Source organism: Myotis lucifugus, unplaced genomic scaffold (genome assembly GCF_000147115.1).
Source record: "Myotis lucifugus unplaced genomic scaffold, Myoluc2.0 scaffold_137, whole genome shotgun sequence".
NCBI lineage: Eukaryota > Metazoa > Chordata > Mammalia > Chiroptera > Vespertilionidae > Myotis > Myotis lucifugus.
The window spans coordinates 1941566-1962543 of NW_005871185.1; the positions used below are offsets into that span (position 1 = coordinate 1941566).

General features: G+C 46.6%; 1 protein-coding gene across 1 annotated transcript; it reads left to right on the top strand.

The window, feature by feature from the left end:
- Positions 1-868: 868 nt before the first annotated feature.
- TAGLN3 (transgelin 3) lies at positions 869-20770 on the top strand. The gene is made up of 6 exons (XM_014460662.2): positions 869-945; positions 6704-6775; positions 7059-7240; positions 8373-8547; positions 18716-18818; positions 20304-20770. The coding sequence occupies exons 1-6, from the start codon at positions 921-923 to the stop codon at positions 20443-20445; spliced, it is 699 nt and encodes a 232-aa protein (XP_014316148.2). The 5' UTR covers positions 869-920; the 3' UTR covers positions 20446-20770.
- The last annotated feature ends 208 nt before the right edge of the window (positions 20771-20978 follow it).

Sequence of the window (20978 nt, forward strand, 5' to 3'; positions counted from 1 at the left end):
AGAGGCACTTCCAGCCAAATCTAAACAGTGTGCTGTCCTCTGAGGAACCAATAGAAAGGCCTGTGCAGAGGAGAGGAGGAAAAGGGCTTTGGGCAGGGCTGAGTTTTATAAAGGAGATAGAAAGCAAGGAGAACATTAGCCACCACAGCCATTTCCAGGGCAGCGCCCAAAAGGAATATGTCACATACTAAATTTGGGACGGTTTACAAAAGAAAACGAAAGAACTATTTTCCAGAGGAAGATGGTTAGAATTATATACATTTTAAGATCCCCTTTACATACAAATCTAAAGTAACTTTAGAACATACTCATATATGCATAACTTGGTTCAAGGGGAAAATGTGATGATTTGCTGCTTAGGGAATATACCTAGAAAAAGACAGGTTTTTTTTTAAAACCAAATGAATCTTCAGAGGAAATTAAACTTGCCCATTTGGGCTCTCTCTTGTCTTGGGCTTCCAGGGTTTTGCTGACAGATCAAAGGAGCTCCTCATCCCTCTCTCTTTAAAACTTGACCCGGTGGGTCAAGTTTGTCGCTGGGTCCTCTGTGCTCTCTCATGAAAAGCAAGCACCCTCCTCATGCCCTTTGATAGAACTTACTCCTTTGAGATTCTCAGTTTATATGCCAGCCTCCCTCTCTCAAAGGACCATTGAGGTCAGAGGCATTGCCATTGTTTATCCCCAGGTGTCTCTGACCATGCTACATCAACCCATTTTGCTGGCTCTCCTCCTTGCTCACCTTGTAATATTAATATGCCCTTTTCATTCTGACCTTGTTACTTACTTATGTATCTTGAGCAACCATACCCATGCTCCGTGTTTTAAGTGCTAACTGCATACAGATGATTCAAGTACATTCCTCCATTACAGGCTTTTCTCCTGAGCTCCAAGTACATAAAACCACTGCCTAATGATCTGGGATGAACCATGGACATCCCAAACCCAGTGAGTACAAACCTTATTATCCTCCCCCTTTAGATGCCTCCCTACCTATGGGTCCCCTTACAATAAATGGCACCACCATTACCCTTGTATACAGGTCAAACTTCTTAGTCATCTGACCCTCTCCCTTTCTTTCATCCAAATCAGAACTGCTGGTTCTCTTTCCCTATGAAAACACACACACACACACACACACACACACACACACACACACACCTCTTTTGCATGATATGTAAGTATAAATGTCCAGGGCATTCGAGGGGGGGCACCTTGATTCGTAGAGTTTACCAACATCTATGGCATAAATACTCTTGTCTTGGCTGCTTTCATGCTACCACTGTGATGTCACTGAATATGAGGAAGCTGGGAAGAAGTGGCCAGTAGCACACTGTTATGTAGAATATACACTATCTAGATCAGTGATGGAGAATCTTTTGAGCTCGGCGTGTCAACATTTTGAAAAACCCTAACTTAATTCTGGTGCCGTGTCACATATAGAAATTTTTGATATTTGCAACCATAGTAAAACAAAGACTTATATTTTTGATATTTATTTTATATATTTAAATGCCATTTAACAAAGAAAATCAACCAAAAAAATGAGTTCGAGTCTCACCTCTGACACGCGTGTCATAGGTTCGCCATCACTGATCTAGATGAAAAATGGGCCACATACTAAATGTGATAAGCTCAGGGGAGGCCCGCATGGTGGGTCTTACAAACTCAGAGACAGGGTGGTCTGAAGATATCAATTCCTAACTAAAAGTGGGTCATGAGGGCTACGTGGGCCTGTAGCTTCTTTGACAAAGGTCAATCTTTACCTTTGAAATTGTCTATTGTCTTTGTGCATCAAAGAAAATATACCTTTGAAATAGCAGAGGACTATTCTTTCCCAGAACCAGATTTGCTTTGCTTTCTCCCACCTTCCTCATCTACCTCCATGGATTTCATGTAACCCTCCCTGGTTCCTCCCTGGATGCTAATCTATATATATAAAAGGCTAAGTGACTGACATACATCTGTGTGACCATCCGACTGATGGCCAGTACATATGATGTGCACTGGAAATCTATATATATAAAAGGCTAATATGCTAAGTGTCTGTCCGGGTAATGACATCACGTAGCAACACCTGGCTTCCTCTCCCTAGCGACTAGCCTCCTTGCAGTTTCTTCAGCCCAGGAACACAACTTGCTTCATAGCCAGGTGGAAACATTTCACACTAACCAAATGTCTGTGAAACATTTTCCCATGCCTCATTTGATCCTCACAGAAGTCCTGGAGCAGGTAGATAGGAGACTCGGTGGAATCCTATTTTCTTTTCATTAGCCAGAAAACAGAAATATAGAAAGCTTAGAAACTTGACCCGACTGAAAAGAAGTAAGAAATAGTGGAACTTGAAAATGACTTCAGGTTTTCTCACTGTGCAGAATATAGTCAAACACTGCTGCAGTTAAATATTTTACCCTTTGTTCTCCCTGTGTGGCCTACAATAATAATCTGCTTTGTGTTGATATTTACTGCTGTGTTGCTGACGATTACCTGAAAGAGAAGTTGGGGTGCTTCACTTCATATCTACACTAATAAAAGACAAACATGCAAATTGACCATACATTCACTATGCCTTAAGCCATGCCCACCAGCCAATCAGAGCGACTATTTGCAAATTAACCCAACCAAGATGGCGACTGGCAGCCACGGAGCTGGAGCAAGCAGGAGGTTTGGTTGCCCCAATGATGGAGGAAGCCAAGCTTCCCAGCCTGCCGTGGCCGGCGCTGAGCTCCACTCAAAGCAACAAAGTTTCAATTATAGAAGGTAAATAAACCCCAGATACCTGCTTTCAGCCGGCCGTGGCCACAGAGCTGGAGCGAGCAGGAGGCTTTCCTCCCACCCAGCCTGGCTGGCTCTGAGCTCCTCTCAAGGATACAAAGTTTCAATTATAGAAGGTAAATAAATCCCAGAATAAAAAAAAAAGAAAAAAAAGAGAGGCTTGGAGCTTCCGTCGCCGGAGGTCTTGGCCAGCCTGAAAACAGCCCTCAGCCCCTCACCCAGACTGGCCAGGCACCCCAGTGGGGACCCCCACCCTGAAGGGGGTGTAACCAGCTGCAAACAGCCATCAGCCCCTCACCCAGGCTTGCCAGGCACCCTAGCGGGACCCCCACCCTGATCCGGGACACCCTTCAGGGCAAACCAGCCTTCCCCCACCCGTGCACCAGACCTCTATCCTATATAGTAAAAGGGTAATATGCAAACTGACCCTAACAGCAGAAAGACTGGGAATGACTGGTCACTATGACACACATGACCACCAGGGGGCAGATGCTCAATGCAGGAGCTGCCCCCTGGTGGTCAGTGTGCTCCCACATGGGGAGCTCTGCTCAGCCACAAGCCAGGCTGATGGCTGCCAGTACAGCGGTGGTGGTGGGAGCCTCTCCTGCCTCCTCAGCAGCACTAAGGATGTCCGACTACAGCTTAGGCTTGCTCCCTGCTGGGAAGTGGACATCCCCCGAGGGCTGCCTGGCTGCCAGAGGGATGTCTGACTGCCAACTTGGGCCCAATCCCCCAGGGAGCGGGCCTAAGCCAACAGGTGGACATCCTCCGAGGGGTCCCAGACTGCAAGAGGGCATAGGCCGGGCTGAAGGCCCCCCCCCCCCCCCGAGTGCACAAATTTTTGTGTACCGGGCCTCTAGTGTGTATATATATATATATATATATATATATATATATATATATATATATGGCTAAGTTGACTCGTGCATGCACGATACATATAAAGTTCTTGCTGGTGCAAATAGCACACGTGTGTTTCAATCTGTCATTGTCGATCATGAATTTGGTTGACACTTCTATTATAGAGAAAGGGCGAATAGCGATATTAAAATGTTCTAATTAATTTCCTTTCAATGTGCACGAATCCGTCCACTAATGTATAAAATAAGCTGTAAAACTGCCATTCTCCAGAGGGTTTTTCTCAGTCTGTTGACATTTTGCTTCCTGGTCATTGTCATCAGTTTGGCTCAACTAAACTCTTATAAGACTTTTTCTTAGGCTGAACATTCTTTCATGGACAACTATATAGAGACGATAAATATAAATATCCTAAAAAACAAAGGTAATATTAAAACATAGCAAAATAACTTTGTGATCTGTTTTGAGTATTTGACTTTGGTTTGTAATATAATTTATTTAAGTGTAAGTTTATATAATTTAATTGTTTATAATGGCTGAATTTAAACATTGGCCCTCAAAATTCCTAGAAATTTAACCATGGGCATTTGCAACCACACTATTGCATGATCTGGAGCCTGCCTGACATGCCAGACTAATTTTTCTTACTGTGTGTCTCTTCCCTTTAACCCTTTGCTTTGTGGATATTAGAACATTTTCACCTTAACTAAGCTGCTTTTGCCACTAACATTTCCCCCCTTGCCTTCACCCATCCCCCTAGCAAATACCTTGCCCCATTCATCGGGCAAACACATACTCATCTTTTAAGACTTAAAGTCATTTCACTTATAAACCTTTTCCATAATCCCCTACCCTCTTCCTCTAGGTATAATTGTACCTTTGTATCTTGTGTATAGTTTTAGCATGATACCTGGCTGGCACATATTGTTTACAAGTTTAGCTTGGCTACTAAACCATGTCGCCATGTCTCATTCATTTTTTTAAATCTCAATACATGGGCCCTAAAAACTATGTTGAAAAATTAACTATACTAGTAGGCACTCAGTAAATACAGGGTTGAACCAATTTCCATTGTCACTCCTCCAGGGAATCAAGCTTCTTTTCTGTAATAACTTCCTGTGAATTTCTGGACACATCTAACCTATACCTTGCTGGCGCCATATCCTCTCCAGAACCTTGAGCTCAAGTATTCACTTAAAGCACCCAGTTATTTTGTTACAATGGGAAGAAATCTTTGGGTATAAAAGAGCTGCAAAGCATAGCCTGAAAAAATATAAAATGGGGGCAAATGCACCTCCTTCAGAATGTTTCTATCTTTATTAACAAACCAACATCTTCCTTAAAGTAATTCCAGCTGCAGAGAAAGTGACATACCTTCTCCCTGGGCCTCCCTTTCCTTAGTCTGAGATTGCAATTGCCCTTATTGCTGCCACCCATGATGCAACTCAGTACTCTGCTGACAGTTTTCCCTCCCTTTCCCTAAGCTCGAAGTCTCTGGAGAGAGTTCTGTTGTCTGTAGAACTTCTCCAACTGAGGATTCCATGCAGCATCAAGACCTTCATTAGTCAGCCCTTCTCATGCTGTTTTTTAAACTGGCTGCTCTCCTCAAAACTCCTGAATCTCCCACAACCCTTAGTTTTTCAGAATTCTCTTCCCTAAGCCTTCAACTACTGACCACTAAGTCTTTTCTTAGGCACACCCACCACTTATGTACTAAGTAATTAAATTTTCACTAGTCCAGGCTCCAGCCAGCAGTAGATTTTTTTGCAATACATGTATTATTTGAGGAGTCATTTCCTGCACAGCTTCTAATCAATTTCCCACAGAAACAAAGATCACCACCCCATGTACTAGAATTGTTTTATCTAATGTGCCTGAGTCAAATGATCAATCATTCCTGAGGCAAGAATTATACTCTATTCCTCTCGAGCACAGTATTTGAAACAGTTAAGTGCTCAAAAACTGTTTGTTGAATGAACCACAGAACAATTTTTTAAAAAATATATTTTATTGACTTTTTACAGAGAGGAAGAGAGAGAGATAGAGAGTTAGAAACATCGATAAGAGAGAAACATCGATCAGCTGCCTCCTGCACATCTCCTACTAGGGATGTGCCCGCAACCCAGGTACATGCCCTTGACCGGAATCGAACCTGGGACCTTTCAGTCCGCAGGCCGACGCTCTATCCACTGAGCCAAACCGGTTTTGGCCAGAGAACCATTTTTGGCTGTTTCTCTCACGATAAGTACCCAGAGACTTAGACAAAACCAGTAAGACTCAATCTTTACTCCCAGACTAGGAAGATAAACTGCCAAACCCTTTAACAGTTATAAAAAAAGTTTCAGGTCAACATAAGTCTGATGATTTCTTCTGAAGTCTTGTTTGCAAACATAGTTACCACTGATAATACATTAGTTGTCCTCTACTGTTCCTTAATGAAAATAAAATCTTTACACCCTATCCAAATCTTTTATTCCAAGAGTTCTTAGCATATTGAGCTCTTTTTAATTTATAAAACATGCTCTCGGTGTTTTTCTAGTAAAAACAGTATTAAAAAGCTGCAGTCCTTGAATAAGTCAACCTAAGGCACAACAGTTTCCCACAGGATGGAAGTTTCTGGATGAAATCTGGCTGGCAGCAGAGCCAGTTAATGGCTGCAGCTCTCAGCCCCTCCTGTCCCATCCTGCCAGACAACTGTTCCCTCAGGCAGGGGGAAGTGGCTTGGCAACCTCCGACAGATGGACAGCTGACTGCATGGACCCTCTTCCAGGCCCCATCCCCAGTGCAGCTGTGCGCTGGCCTGGGATCCGAGGGGCCCGTCCCCCAGAGGAGGGGCAAGAATCCTGCAGCTGAGAAAGAAGCTCTCAGCGGGAGGGAGGCGGCGGGCTTGACTGACAACAGGAGAGGGCTGGCTTTTGGGAGGGCTCTTAGCAACGGCCCTGGGGTGACCTCCCTCAGCCTGGAGAAAATCGAATCAGTGCACCATTCTAGCAAAAGCCATGCAGCACAGGCAGCTGACCCTCAAAGCGGCCGTCCTCTCTGCCTGTTAATCACCTGCTCCGTCCCATCTCAGGGTCCCTGCCACTGCAAAGTGCTACTGGAAGGAGTGAGAAACGACCCCCCAGCTCCCTTGCTGCCTGTGAATGTGAGTCCCCGCGCATCATCTCCTCGGGCTGATAGGCGGGACCGAGAGGCGGGTTCCAGCGCCCCCCTCCCCCCGGACCCGCAGGGGCTTTATTCTAGAGTCGCTGGCGCGTGGCTGCGCTTTTCTTTCTTGTTTGTAGGTGAAATCCCCGTGGCTTCATTGGCTCCTTGATTTAAACCACGCCCGGTTTTCTGCCCGCTGTGCTGCCGCGGGGCCAGGCGGCCCGGCCACCTCCAGCCCCGCGCTATTGTGTGGATGCCGCGCGTGTCCTCTCTTCTTTGAGCGATGGCTAACCGGGGCCCGAGCTACGGCTTAAGCCGAGAGGTGCAGGAGAAGATCGAGCAGAAGTACGACGCGGACCTGGAGAACAAGCTGGTTGACTGGATCATCCTGCAGTGCGCCGAGGACATCGAGCACCCGCCCCCCGGCAGGGCCCATTTTCAGCAGTGGCTGATGGACGGGACGGTAAGGACGGCGGGATCGGTGGGCAGGGCAGCCTCCGGGGCCTTCCTTCTCTTTTCAGGTGAGGCTGCGGGGGGAGCAGCTGCTGCCCGCTGGGGGTCCCCTGGGAGGGCATGGAAATGCCTTGACTTTTACTCGGGGTTGGAAGATCTGCCCCCCCCCACCCCCTTCGGAGCTAGCTCAGGGGATTCTCCACCCATCCAACACAGCAGCTGCCTTCTGAGCTGTTGGCAAATCCGAAGCCCTTTTGCTCTTCTAGTGAGAATAGAGGTAAATATTTCCTTGAGATCGCTTCAGCCTTTTTGGTGCATCAACTCATCTGGGGCCATCCCTTCCCCAGGGGAATGGTTGGTTACATAGTAAAACAAAGGAGCGGGGAGACTCACCACCTTCCTTCCAGAGCCATGCCCCCCAGGGGTGCTCCATGTCTGTCTGGTGAATGGAGGGGCTTTCAGGGAACTGAAGGGAATGCTTATTTGATAACTGCTTTTCTGACCAGATGTTCCTGTGTTTGGGGAATCGGGGACCGCAGGCTCTGCTGATTCAAACAAGCCCATCTTTTCCCGTCAGGGTGTGACTGACTGTTGTTACATAACTGTTATCCCAGGCTTCTGTTGGGCTGCCCAGCACTTGGGTGATAGGTACCTGGGAGGAGGGTACCCTGTTCCGTTTGTGTATACATCATTAGCATATATGGGATGAGTTACTGAAGGCTGATTCGGATCTGCCTTTCGATAGCAGAAATAATCTTAGACGCTATCATCTGACCACCCTGGGCGCCACCACTAGCTCATCCCTGCATTGAAATCATGGCCTCGTCCCTGCACATCATTTCCTATCTGTAAACATTCTTGCCCTCACCCGGAAAAAGGAAGGGAGGAGCAAGGATGGAAGGATTCCTGGGCTACTGGACTCGCTGAGGTCAGCAGCAGCCCTGGGATGGGGTTGCCTGGGTCTTTGGGGTTTGGTATGGGAGCTTGGCCACCCAGCCTAGACCTCATGCCTGCCTGGGGCCCAAGGCTTGGCTGTGTCAAACCTCTCAGCTGTGTCCGGTGGGGGCCAGGGTTCACTTTGCATTAGTGGTGGGTAAATATTGAAGGGAAAATTGATAGTGTCCCTGCCTTTTCCCCTTCAGGTCCTGTGCAAGCTGATAAACAGTTTATACCCACCTGGACAAGAGCCCATTGCCAAGATCTCAGAGTCCAAGATGGCTTTTAAGCAGATGGAGCAGATCTCCCAGTTCCTAAAAGCTGCAGAGACCTACGGCGTCAGGACCACTGACATTTTTCAAACAGTGGATTTATGGGAAGGTAAACAGCCCTATGCCTTTGGGGATTGTTCTCCCCTCCCCCTCCCCTTGCCCATCTCTTTGTGAAATCTGCTCACAGTGTTCTTCCCTGTGCGTGTGTGTGTGTGTGTGTGTGTGTGTGTGTGAATGTGTTTGTGTGTGTGAAGAGGGGGTGTGTTACCAGCTGTCACCCAGGGGTGTTGTTAGCCTCCCCTTTATGATGTTCCATTGAAAGGGGTACCCTCCTTGAAGGAAATGCACACCCCATTTCACAGCAGGGACCTCAAAACACTAAGGAATAAACAGAGAGGAAGCTAAAATCATTATATGGGTGCCATTCATTCCTGCTATCCCTCCCACATCATACCCTTTCTGAACAAAAAGCTACTGGGAGAAAGTGGGGTGTGTGTGAGAGTGTGTGTGTGTGTGTGTGTGTGTGTGTGTGTGTGGTGTGTTCTGACTCACCAGTAGTGGGACTCAGATAAAGCCACCTGGTGCAATTTTGTCATTCAGTCTCAGAAATAAATAGCACCTCAACCGTTTATTAAACTAGGAGCTTGGTGACTATACCTTCCAGATATGTATTCTCTCAGAGAGTCTGATAAATGGTTTCTTCTTTCACATTTGCAAATTGACTTAAGGAACCTTAAGAGGCATAAAAATCATATCACATTTCGGGACATATAACAATCCACCATTATTGGGGGCAATGTGGGGAGTGGAGACACTGCCAGAGAATTTGGGACCTATGGTCATAGTGCTGTGTCCCCCTGAGACCAAATGTAGACGCCCACCCATGCAACTGTTCACACTAGACCTGCCTGGACACAGGGAGACGCAGACCAATCCCAGCAGGGTTTCTAGGTTGACTCTGCTCTGTCCTGCTCATTGTCACTGGCTGTCATCAGTGACCCAACCAATAGGATGCTCATGGCATCGACCAAATGGTTCTGCTGGCAGTGAGAATGGGGTAACTTTCCTGTGATCAATAGACAATGAGATTTTAAGGGACAGTCAGATGATGGTTGAAATATATTTCTAGCAGAACATTATTCTTCTAAACAAATTATAAAGAAACTGTTGCCTCCTTAATCCTCTCACCCTCCTCTATGTTAGACAGAGAGCTGGCATTTCCTGTTTCACTCACAGACAAGTATTTAAAATCCTAAGATGCCTGCCAGTTTTCCTTGTGTTTGCCATTACTTGGAAAATTGGGTATCTAGACATTCAGGCCAGGCCACTGACTTCATGGGCACGTGCCTCCAGATCCCTGTGGAATGCCACAGTTGATACTTTCTTTTTAGATCAAAACTATGATGAGTTTCCCCAGCTAATGAAGATAGCTACTGCTTATTGATATTTTTCCCATGCACTAGGCAAGGTTCAAGTGCTTTACTATATACTGCCAATCAATTCTCCTACAGTTCTATGAAGTAAAAGTTATTAATTTGCCCATTTCATAAATGACAAAACTGGAGCTTGCCCATGATTGCATGTGTTCATCATTTGGCTGGCTAGTAATTAGCAGAGCTCAGGACTCAAACTCAATCTTTCTGATGCCAAACAATAAGGCCTTAACTAGTCTGCCATGCCACGCTTCGGCCAGTAGGCTGTTGCCTTCACCTAATCTATGAGTGAGCTGTTGAATCATAATGATGATGGAAGAGGCTGAAAAGGAGGAGGATGAGTCAGAGCTGTGTGGGAAAAAAGGCTAGAGCCCCTGCACTAACTAGGGGGTTTGTGTAAATGGAAGGGGCCCCATGAGCTCCCCCGACCCAGTACAGGAAATGTAGGAGGATGAAGAATCTGGAAGGTGTGTGAGAGGTGTGTCTCCCTAGGGTGCTTTTCTGACTTGCCATTACTGAGGATGCTTTGCTTACCTTTCCCCCTTTTCCAAAGACTCTACAGATGAACCTTTGCACCCAGGAGGTGCTGACAGTGATGGGGGAGTGAGAGCAGGTATTGATCTACACCACCTCCCCAGCCCTGTGTGTTAGATACCTCTTAGGGAAAGGGAGGTTGAGAGGCATGAGATAGGGTAGTGGACAGGTGGACTCCTGGACAGGTTAATGCTCCTAGAAAAAGCAAACAAGGCAGACACTGAGGGGTCTCAACCCCAGGCAGAAGAAGGATGGAGCTTTCAAAGAATTAAGGGAGGAAACCCACTCCCGAGGTGCTGTGGCTGGCCTGCTACAGGTAAGGTCATGCAGGAGGTAGGGAGAGCTGGCCACAGGAAAGCAGTGTGTAGGAGTGTCCAGATGGCCTCTAGAGTCCCCAGGGTGTGGTGGCCCTCTCCATGGAGGGGTAACTGAGAACTGAATTTCAGGGAGACTCATTCTAAACCTTAGAGGAGATACTTGACATCCCACAAGATCACTGTCTGAAGCTCAGGCCAGAGCTGGTTTCTATGCAATGGAGCAAGAGGTGGGAAGATGGGTTGCTCTTTGAGCAGAGAAAGGGGGAGGGGCAGTGGCCCTAGAAAACCTAGCAGTGAGCCCACAGATTGCACATGGACTGAGCAACTGAGGCTGGGTCCTTTCTGTAAGAGCTGGTTGTCATTCTTGAGTTTGGGGATGAGTATGCAGACCTTAGAGAGATGCCGTGAGGCACGGTTAGTGTGTCTATGTGTGTATGAGTGTGTACGTGACTATATACAGAGCTATTGGACCAGCCATTTGCTTAGCTTAGTGCCATATTCCCCCTGGTATTCTACACCCTGACTGTGGTTTTCAGTTTACTCACATTCACTCCCGATTTTGCCCACATGGCCCTGGCTCTTGCAGGTCTAGCTTTCCTTGCCTGAGTCCTTCTCTCCCTCCTCTGCATGCATGTTATGCTCCACACCTCTCAGCTCCCCTTCCCCTCTGCCCGGCATCTCTCCAAGGAGGGCTCATGCTGCCCATAGCTGCCCAGTGACTCTGTGCTGCTTTTATGTTGCAGACATATAGAGCCTGGAGCCCAGGCTTGCCAAATGCCTTCTACTTAGGCTTTAGTTATCTAGACAGGCAGAGGCTCCAGATGTACCCACTATCCTGAAAACCCTTTTAGATACAACGTGAAATGTTTGGATTGGAATGGGGACACCAGAATGAAAGGTTCTGGATTTCAAAAAGGAACCCAGGGCTGAATGGTCCAGAAAACAACCCATTCACAGGGATGTTATAGACAAAACTAGTAAAGTTCCCTGGGAGGGAGCTGGTGATGCCGAAGGAGGAAGGGCACTTAGAGCATGGGAGGGGACTGGGCAAGTCTCTCTTCAATGAGAGAAGCTGAGTGCCTTGTTGGTGACTTTCAGGTAGGGCCACTGGAAAGGGTAGGGGTAGAGCAGGGGTGGGGCTGACTCAGCTGTCTGTGCTCAGAGGAGAGTGAACTGGAGGTTAGATTTCAGCATCTTCAGAGGGAAAGGGGGAAGGAGAGAAAGGGATGAGCAAGAAAAGTGTGTGTGTGTGTGTGTGTGTGTGTGTGTGTGTAAAAGAGAGAGAACATGTGAGAGTTAGTGAGTATGCTGGTCAGACAGACCCAAAGAACACTTATCCTGGAAGGTAGTCCAGTGAGTCAGAAATTAGACTGTGGTTCAAAGCTCTGCTCCATCTCGTATCAATTAACTTTTCTAAGCTTCTATTTCCTCAGCTGTAAATGGGAATAATCATATCTATTTCACAGGGTTGACATGGGGAGTAAGTGAGATAATGCGTGAGCAGTGCTTAGCATAGTGCCTGGCAATAACAGAGCATAATAAATGTAAAAATTACTGTTGTGATTGGCCTGGCCTTTTTTTTTTTTTTTTTAAGACTAATACAAAATGAGAGCACAGGAGCAAGGCTAGACAGGCACAAATTTTGTCTTGTAACAAATGGATTCCATTAATGGCTTCACACAGAAGCTGGTAGGGTTACCTGGATGACCTTTGCCCTCATTTGTCTGCCATTCCTCAGTAGGGAGGGGCGGGCTTTACACCTTTTCCCACCTCCTGGCCATTACCCTCCTTTTTAAAAAAAATATTTTTATTGATTTTAAAGAGAAAGGGAGAGGGAGAGAGAGATCGAAACATCAATGATGAGAGAGAATCATTGAGTGGCTGCCTCCTGCATGCCCCCTAATGGAGATCGAGCCGGCAACCCTGGGATGTGCCCTTGACCGGAATCGAACACAGGACCCTTCAGTCCACAGGCCAATGTTCTATCCACTGAGCCAAACCAGCCAGGGCCTGGTCATTATCCTCTTAATGTCTTTCCCCAATTTCAGACCCAGAAGATGTCAGCACAGTGGAAAGAGCATGACTCTGGGAGCCAGGTAGATGGGCTGAAACCCTTTAACTACATCCTAGTTGTGAGACCTTGTTTGAACTGCTTAGCTTCTCAGAGCCTCAGTTCTCTTCTCTATAAACAGGTCTAGCGCCTTCCTCAGAGGGTTCCTGTAAGGATTAAATGTGTAAAATGCCTAGCACAATGCTGGCTTCTTTCCCTTACTCGGAGCCCCTTGACGACTAACCTTTGCATAACTATATGGTGAACATTACACATGTAGAATTCTGGAATGTCAGAGCAGGCAAGACTCAAAGATCAGTCAAATCTGATTACTCTTCTCAGTGATTTTACTGATGATGAACCAGACACATGGGTTTGTCATGCCTCCCTGTTCCCCCTCCTGGATGGCCGGCAGTTAGGGGGGAGGTGGGTTTTACATCCGGGGATGGAGTGCCTGGAAAGTCCAAATATATTCTCTGAGGAGGTGTCACTGCATGTGTCATTCCTCAACAGCAGAGCCAAGAGACATTTCACCCAATTTGAGAGATATTTTGGGATACTGTGAGGTGCCTGTAGTGACTTGAGACATCACAGATGCCTCCTGCTTGAAGCCTCCTTTTCTATCCGAGCAGCCTTCACAGCATTTCTTACAAGTGCTGCTCCCAATTGTGTTTGGCTGTTGTTTTCTCTAGCAGGGGTTCTCAAACTCCAGCGTGCATCAGAATCATCTTGTTAAGACAGATTGCTGGGCCCAGCCCCAGCGTTTCTGAACTATTCTGTGTGGGGCAGGGCCTAGGAATTTGCATCTCTTACCAATTCACAGGTGGCTGCTTCTGCTGGTCTGGGAACCATTGCCTTAGAGAGTTTCTCCAGGGAGACAAGCAACAAAAATTAATTAAATTCACAGTGCAAGCCCTGCCTCCCCTCTGACGTTTCTCCATTGACCATAGCGAGCTTCCCTCCACCTTGAAAGGAGAATTGGGGCCTATGCCTAAGTTACTACTCAGGGAAATAAGAAATGACTCCTTCCACCGATTGCTTTCTCTCTAAGTCCCAGAAAGATGAAAAAAGGCAGTAATCCAGGAGTAGCAAAGGATGAGTCAAAACTGATGTAACATGGAAGAAGCTTTGGAGCAGAATTTTGACCATAACACCGAGTTTTAGTATTGAAAGTAGAATGTCCAACTCAACTTTCTCCACCAACATGACGTTTCTCTGGCCATTTCTTTTTCTTTTTGCTGTTCTCTTTATATTTTTCTTTTCAGAGACATGCATAAGCTATCATGAAAGTAATAAAAAAAAATCTTTGTTCTAGTATCTTTAGGGTAATGGACCTCGAACTTTTTGGGCATTAAGAATCCCTGAGGTTGGGCCAGGGGGGCCTTAGAATGCAGAACCTTGGCCCCGCTCCCCAGAGATTACCATTTGGTAGTTTGGAGTAGAAGAAAGACCACACTTAGAGAAACACTGTTTTGTGATAATGCAGTAAACAGGGAGCACTCTCGTGTCAAGTGGAAGTGGCAGTCCCTATCTGAGACTCTCAGAAAAGTTTTGTTGGTGAGACAGGGAAGCTACTGGGCCACCATCTTTTGTCACAACTTCAAGTTCTAATTAGCTTCCCCTGTGATAGGGGGCTAGAGGTAGCCTGATTAAAACTCCGAGCTGTTAATATATACTTGGCCGCCCCACTTTCATATGTCTCTACCCTTCTTTGTCCAGCGGTCTCATTCTTCTTTTTATTTTTGTTAATTCTCACCCGAGAATATTTTTTCTCAATGATTTTTTTTTAAGAGAGAGTGAGAGGGAGGGGAGCAGAGAGAGAGGAAGAAAGAGAAACATCGATGTGAGAGACCAAGGCTGTGAAATGAACCTGGGACCCTTTGGTGCTCAGGCCAGTGCTCTATCCATTGAACTACACTGGCCAGGGCAGAGGTCTCATTTTTAGATCAACATTAGGATTCAGTCTCATTTCTGCTCTCCAGCATGTAGAAAATTCCCAGCACTTAGTTGGTACTATTATTCCTCCCCACCCCCCCACCCCCTTGAGAGAAGAGCCTTGAGCAGTGATTTTCAAACGATCTTGCCACAGTATCTAGGGCAGTGGTTCTCAACCTTCTGGCCCCTTAAATACAGTTCCTCATGTTGTGACCCAACCATAAAATTATTTTTGTTGCTACTTCATAACTGTAATGTTGCTACTGTTATGAATCGTAATGTAAATATCTGATATGCAGGATGGTCTTAGGCGACCCCTGTGAAAGGGTCGTTCGACCCCCAAAAAGGTCTCGACCCACAGGTTGAGAACCGCTGATCTAGGGGTAGCTTTCAGGGAGCAAAGAGATTCCAAGCTCCCAGGCCTCTGAGCTGGCTCACAGCTTGGAGCAGAGCCCTTCTAATTATTGATTTTACTATTTGACTTTGAAGAAGGTATCTCTGAAGGAAGGAGTTATTGCTTAACAAATATTACTTAGTATTTACCACATGCCAGACATTTTGATTTTTTAAGAAATTAAAAACCAAAAAACTGGAGCTTGCCTATCCCATCTGGCTGCATTGGAATCGTCTCAGGAGATTGTCCCAGAATCTGCATTTTTATGATTCGCAGGTAATTCTGATGATCAATCTCATTTGGGAGCCACCAGATGAAACCCGAGTTCCTCAAACTTGCCTCACGGATTTTATTAAAAATACAAACTGCTAAGCCCCACTCTAGGCCTGTCGAATCAGTCTCCCCAGGGAATGACCTCAAAATTCGTATTTTTAAAGAGACCCCTGCACCATCCCATAAATCATCCAAGAAGCTCTTGCCCTGAAGCAGGCTGTGTTCTCGGCAGATGTTGCACTTGGCGGTGACACAGCAGTTTAGCTTTCCTTGCCTTCTACCTGGCACACTTCACAGATACAGCTTCATCTCGCCGCTCCTTTAGACATTTAAACGTTTGACCCCAGTGACAGGGATCAGCCTCCACAAGGCCCCTTTCCACCCACAGCCCCTGATCTGGGCTTCGGAGCTGGTCAGGGAAGTGCGGCCTGAGTGCTGGAAATCTTCCCAGGAGCATCTACCAGAAACGGAACCACATGTGACAAGAAACAGGCTAGACACCAACTAGTTACAGACACAGATTTCTGTTCATGGCGTTATTTAGAATCTGAACAATAATAGACTTGAACTGCCTTTTCTTGCTTCAATCTTATTTGAGTTGAGACCTGGAGAAATGATTTCAGACAAAAACACTCCAGGACTTACCGCCATTCGCGGCTGGTGCCTTTGGTCTTGTGGGGTCCAGGAACTGTGGCCAGTTTTCTCCTCCCAGTGCGTTCTCTCTGCCTCGGCACTGAAGCAGCCATGGCCAGACCTTCGGCTCATCCCTGGTCACCGAGGCAGCTGCCTCAGCTGCCTGCGATGGGGACCCATGTCAGGTGGCTTAGTGGACGGTTTGAGTGCTTTATTTTCAGAAACCAGAGCTAAAGCCAGGCCCTGGTTTACTTGCTGGGTGAATCAAGTTAGTATCTCCAGATTCGTTTTTCTATCAATACATTGGGAGGAATAACACCAATTCTATGGGGTCAATGTCGCGTATGGTAAAGTGTTTGGCCTATAATTTACATCAAATCTTTTGTCTTGGAAACTCTCTCTTTTTTTTTTAATATATTTTATTGGTTTTTTACAGAGAGGAAAGGAGAGAGATAGAGAGTCAGAAACATCGATGAGAGAGAAACATCGATCAGCTGCCTCCTGCACATCTCCCACTGGGGATGTGCCCGCAACCCAGGTACGATGCCCTTGGCCGGAATCGAACCTGGGACCCTTCAGTCCGCAGGCTGACGCTCTATCCACTGAGCCAAACCGGTTTCGGCCTTGGAAACTCTCTTAAGGGAAACCTTTCTATGTTGTTCCTATCTAATGCCCCCTTCCCTAGCTTCTTTTGCCCCAATTGTGTAGTTGCTTCCTTTTCCATTTTCTAGGTGGGGTGGTCTTTATAGTTCTAGATATCTTCCTTTTACCCCCAACTTAGTTCCCTCCATCCTTTCTGGGTTCATGTAGTATATACTTTAGCCAGCTCCACAAAGGAGGCTTGGGTCTACGGTTAACAGAACTTGCTCCTGCACCCATGGCTCCAGGAGAGTGTCTGTGGCTGAGTTGCTGGCTGTCAAGCTCCACAAATTCCCAGAACCTGGACATACCAACCACCGGAAACATCCCCAGCGCACTCATTGTACAGAGTGGAGATGTGTGATTCACCCTAACCTTTGTAAGCCTCCCTGTGCTTAATCATTTCTCTAGGTCCTCTTTAATGACTCACTACTTAACAACAGACCCTCTGCCTCTCTCTTCCCAGAGTGGTCCTTCAGAACAGCATCACTGCGATTCTATTTTTTTTTAAAATATCCAAGTATCCTGCTATTCAGTGACAATTACAGAAACGTTTTTCATCTGCAGAAGAGAAAAATCATGCTAATAACCACATCTCTGTTTCCTCTTTCTTAATTCTCAGTGTTCCTTGTGCTCTCTTCCTTCCCTCTGCTGCCCAGATTCTCCATTCTCCACCACCCCAGCTGTCCCTTGCATCTTGGGGACTCTACATTAAGAGCATTTTATCCCTGTATCCATTAACCAGTCCCACAAGGCCTCAGGATCCAGGAAACCGCCCCTGGTTAATGGGACGGAGGAGAGAGGCGAGGAGAGAAGGATCTGCTGTCTCTCTCATCTTTGAATAAATGGACATCCTGAACTGGACTTCCTCTGTAGGCCTTAATTGCTTATTTTATTAGAGTTGTACTCCATTCTCACTTCCCGTCTGCCTTTCCCCCAGAACTCTGTATTTCCCGTGACTGCGCGGCAGCAGCTGGGCTGGAGAGCCCACAGATGGCTCACTCAGCCTGAAGGGAGCCTTTTAATCTTTGTCCTTTAACTTCCCCCACTCCCCAGCAGGCTGAATGCTGCCTTCCTTTCTAACCCTGTGCCTTTAGCTTTTGCATTCCAAACTGGTTCGTACGGACCTTGGATCTGGTTCTAAATTTCAGGGCTAATCACACAGCAGCATCTTTCTCAGTCCAGGACATGTTAGTCAACTGGAAGGGAGGAAGGGAGAAAAGATGGGAGGAGCAGGCTGACCTGGAGGCTCTAACTGCCTTCTCCGTGGGTTAGGGGTCCCTGGCCATCTCAGCTAACAGTGCTTCCCCTCCCACCTCTCTCTCTCTCTCTCTCTCTCTCTCTCTCTCTCTCTCTCTCATGCACGCCTGCCTACCACTTATTTATTGTCTCCATTAACTCCTTCAAGCAGCACAAAATAAAGGGTCTGTCATCTGTGTCACTTGAGTGCTTCTGTGTTGATTTGTTTTTCTTCATTTGCCAGGCCTCCAGCCCAAACAGCCATGTGAATACTCAATTTGATGCACATGGGTGATTTTAGATCCTTTTAACCCAGATAAAGTGAAAGAGAGAAGCCACCTGGGGTTTGGTGCAGTTAATCCATCCAACCAGTTTCTTTCCAGTCTCCTTTTCTCTTTCCCGTCCTGAGGAAAATCCTCTTCCGTAATCCACCACCAGCCTGCCCACAGGACTTCTCCGCACCACAGCCAGCAGGACCCACCCAGGCCACGGCCTCTGCTCAGAGTGGGGACATACCTAGATCTGAGCTGCTAAGTCTTTGGAGTGTCTGATTCATACAGCAACTCTGAACGGGTTAGAAACTGGCATCTCTGGTATGCATCAGATAGAAAAAAATGAGCCCGGTGATTTTTGTGTTTGTTTCTTTCTTTCTGAGAGGTTGGGCTCTGCTTGTCTGCAGGCCACTTTGAGAAGTATTTGCTATCCCTGTCCCCTGAATGTGATTGCCTGCAGCCCCTTATCAGAACTCCCTTCCTGAAGTCCCAGCCCTCTCTTTCCAGATTCCTTGGCCCTGACACATGCTTGGCTTGAATCTCTTCATTGGTTTCCAGGGAAGGACATGGCAGCTGTGCAGAGGACCCTGATGGCTTTAGGCAGCGTTGCAGTCACCAAGGATGACGGCTGCTACCGGGGAGAGCCATCCTGGTTTCACAGGTAAAAGCCTTTCTCGGCCCTGCGGGAGCAGAGGTTGACTGGAATGAAAGGGAGCATCTGAAGCCTTGTAGTTCCCGGAGGCTATTTCAACACAAAGTCCCTAGGGACAAGCACTCCTGGCCCCACAACTGAGTCCCCCAGAGCAAGGGAAGATGCTGATGTTCAGGCCATCATCCCCCCGGGCAGAAATGGTCAGGCCTTTGTTACCATTTCTTCCAGGTTCTGTTCCTTCTGAGATTGAGCAGGACTAAATTGCTTTTCTCAGAGGTGGCTTGATGTCTGAACTTGGTTTTATTATGACCTAAGTAGCCATGAATCAAACTAATATCTTTCTTTCTCTCTCTCTCTCTCTCTCTCTCTCTCTCTCTCTCTCTCTCTCTCTCCTATCTCTCCATACCTATCTATCTATCTATCTATCTATCTATCTATCTATCTATCTATCATCTACCTACCTACCTACCTATCTACATAATGAAGGGCAAATATGTCCTATTTGCCTGAGACAGTGGTTAATACTTGTTGTCCTGGTGTATTAATTAATAGCACTCTCAGAAGTGGCCTGGTCTGAATTGAGTAATAAATTATACAGTCACGTCAGTAAAGGGCCTTTTCCTATGGAGTTTTGTTGTTTTCTTCAGGAGTTGGGGGTAGTAAGGGAGCTGAAACTCAACCCAATAATTCAGTGGGAGATGAAGAAAAAAGAACATGTTGTACCAGTTAACTGACTCTTCATTTCCCTAACCCCCTTTTCTTCTTTTTGACAGTTATAAAATGGTACAAGTCTGTGTTATTTTAAAATAACTTGGTCTGAAAATCACCTAAATATTGGCCAGTTGAAATCCTGGTTTCAGTCCTAGTTTTATTAATGACCTGCCATGGTCTCTATGGCCCCCACAGCCAAAATTAGTTACTATCTGGCCCTTTACTGAAGTTTGCTGACTTCTTGTCTAGAGTAAGAAATTTCCCCTTTATAACTTCTAGGTCCTTCAGCTCTAAAATGGAACTTTAACCCTTGGCCTTTACAGGGAAGGGTGGACTGGGATTAATGACATGCTTTGTAAGAAGAGCTGGTTTTAATTTTCATAAGGGTTTGAAGTAACTGTGAGAAAGAGGGTGACAGAAAAGTTATCCAAGAGTGAAGTCCCCAGAGAGGCAGCTACTGATCTTGGCTGGAAATTCTAGAAAAACATCTGGGCTTCCAAGGAGTGAGAGCTCATGCATTACAGCAGGGCTTGCGTGTGGTAGAACCATCGCTCAGGGTAGGGCCATAGCTCAGGGTAAAACTATAGCTTAGGATAGAACCATAGCTCAGGGTAGGGTCATAGTCCAGGGTAGGGCCATAGTTCATGGCCAGACTGTAGCCTAGGATAGGGCCTGCTCTTCTATCTGGTGACCGCCCCCACCAAAGCCTGTCTAACTACCTATCTTGGGAAGGGTTTGAAAACCGTCAGAATGACATTATTCCATCTCCCTCCCTCTGCCCAGGAAAGCCCAGCAGAATCGGAGAGGATTTTCAGAGGAGCAGCTTCGCCAAGGACAGAATGTGATAGGCCTGCAGATGGGCAGCAACAAGGGCGCCTCCCAGGCGGGCATGACGGGGTACGGGATGCCCAGGCAGATCCTGTGAGAGGCTGCATCCGTCCCCAGTAGAGAGGACGGATGTTCCACACCACGGGTCTCTATGACAAAGAAATAGTTAGTCACCTTCTGACCTTTCTCAAAGCCTCCTGTCCCTGGTTTTTGCAAGTGCTGCATTTCTGCTGAGAACCCGCGTTGCCTACTGCTGCCACCTCCTGTTCGTTTAGAACTATGCAAAGACTCCGCTTCCTCCCCCTCAGCTCCTTTGCCCTCAAGTCTCCGTTTGTCTGATTATTTATTTATTTATTTCCCCAAATTTTCCCTTCTCCACTTACAGAACACACCAAATAAACAAATTAGTCTTATGTCTTAAAGTGTAAAGTTCATTTTTTTTGCCTTAGGGACTTTGCAGGTAGGACTGATTCCTATTTCACTCAAGTGGACACTAGGATAGGATTAAGCTGTAGCTGTAACTGTGGAAATAGAGCTTAGCTTTGAGGAAGCTCTTATAAGGTTGTAATGTTTATCTCTGAAATTGCAGTAGACAATTGAGTTTTGCCCACTCTGAGAGCCCAATGTCAT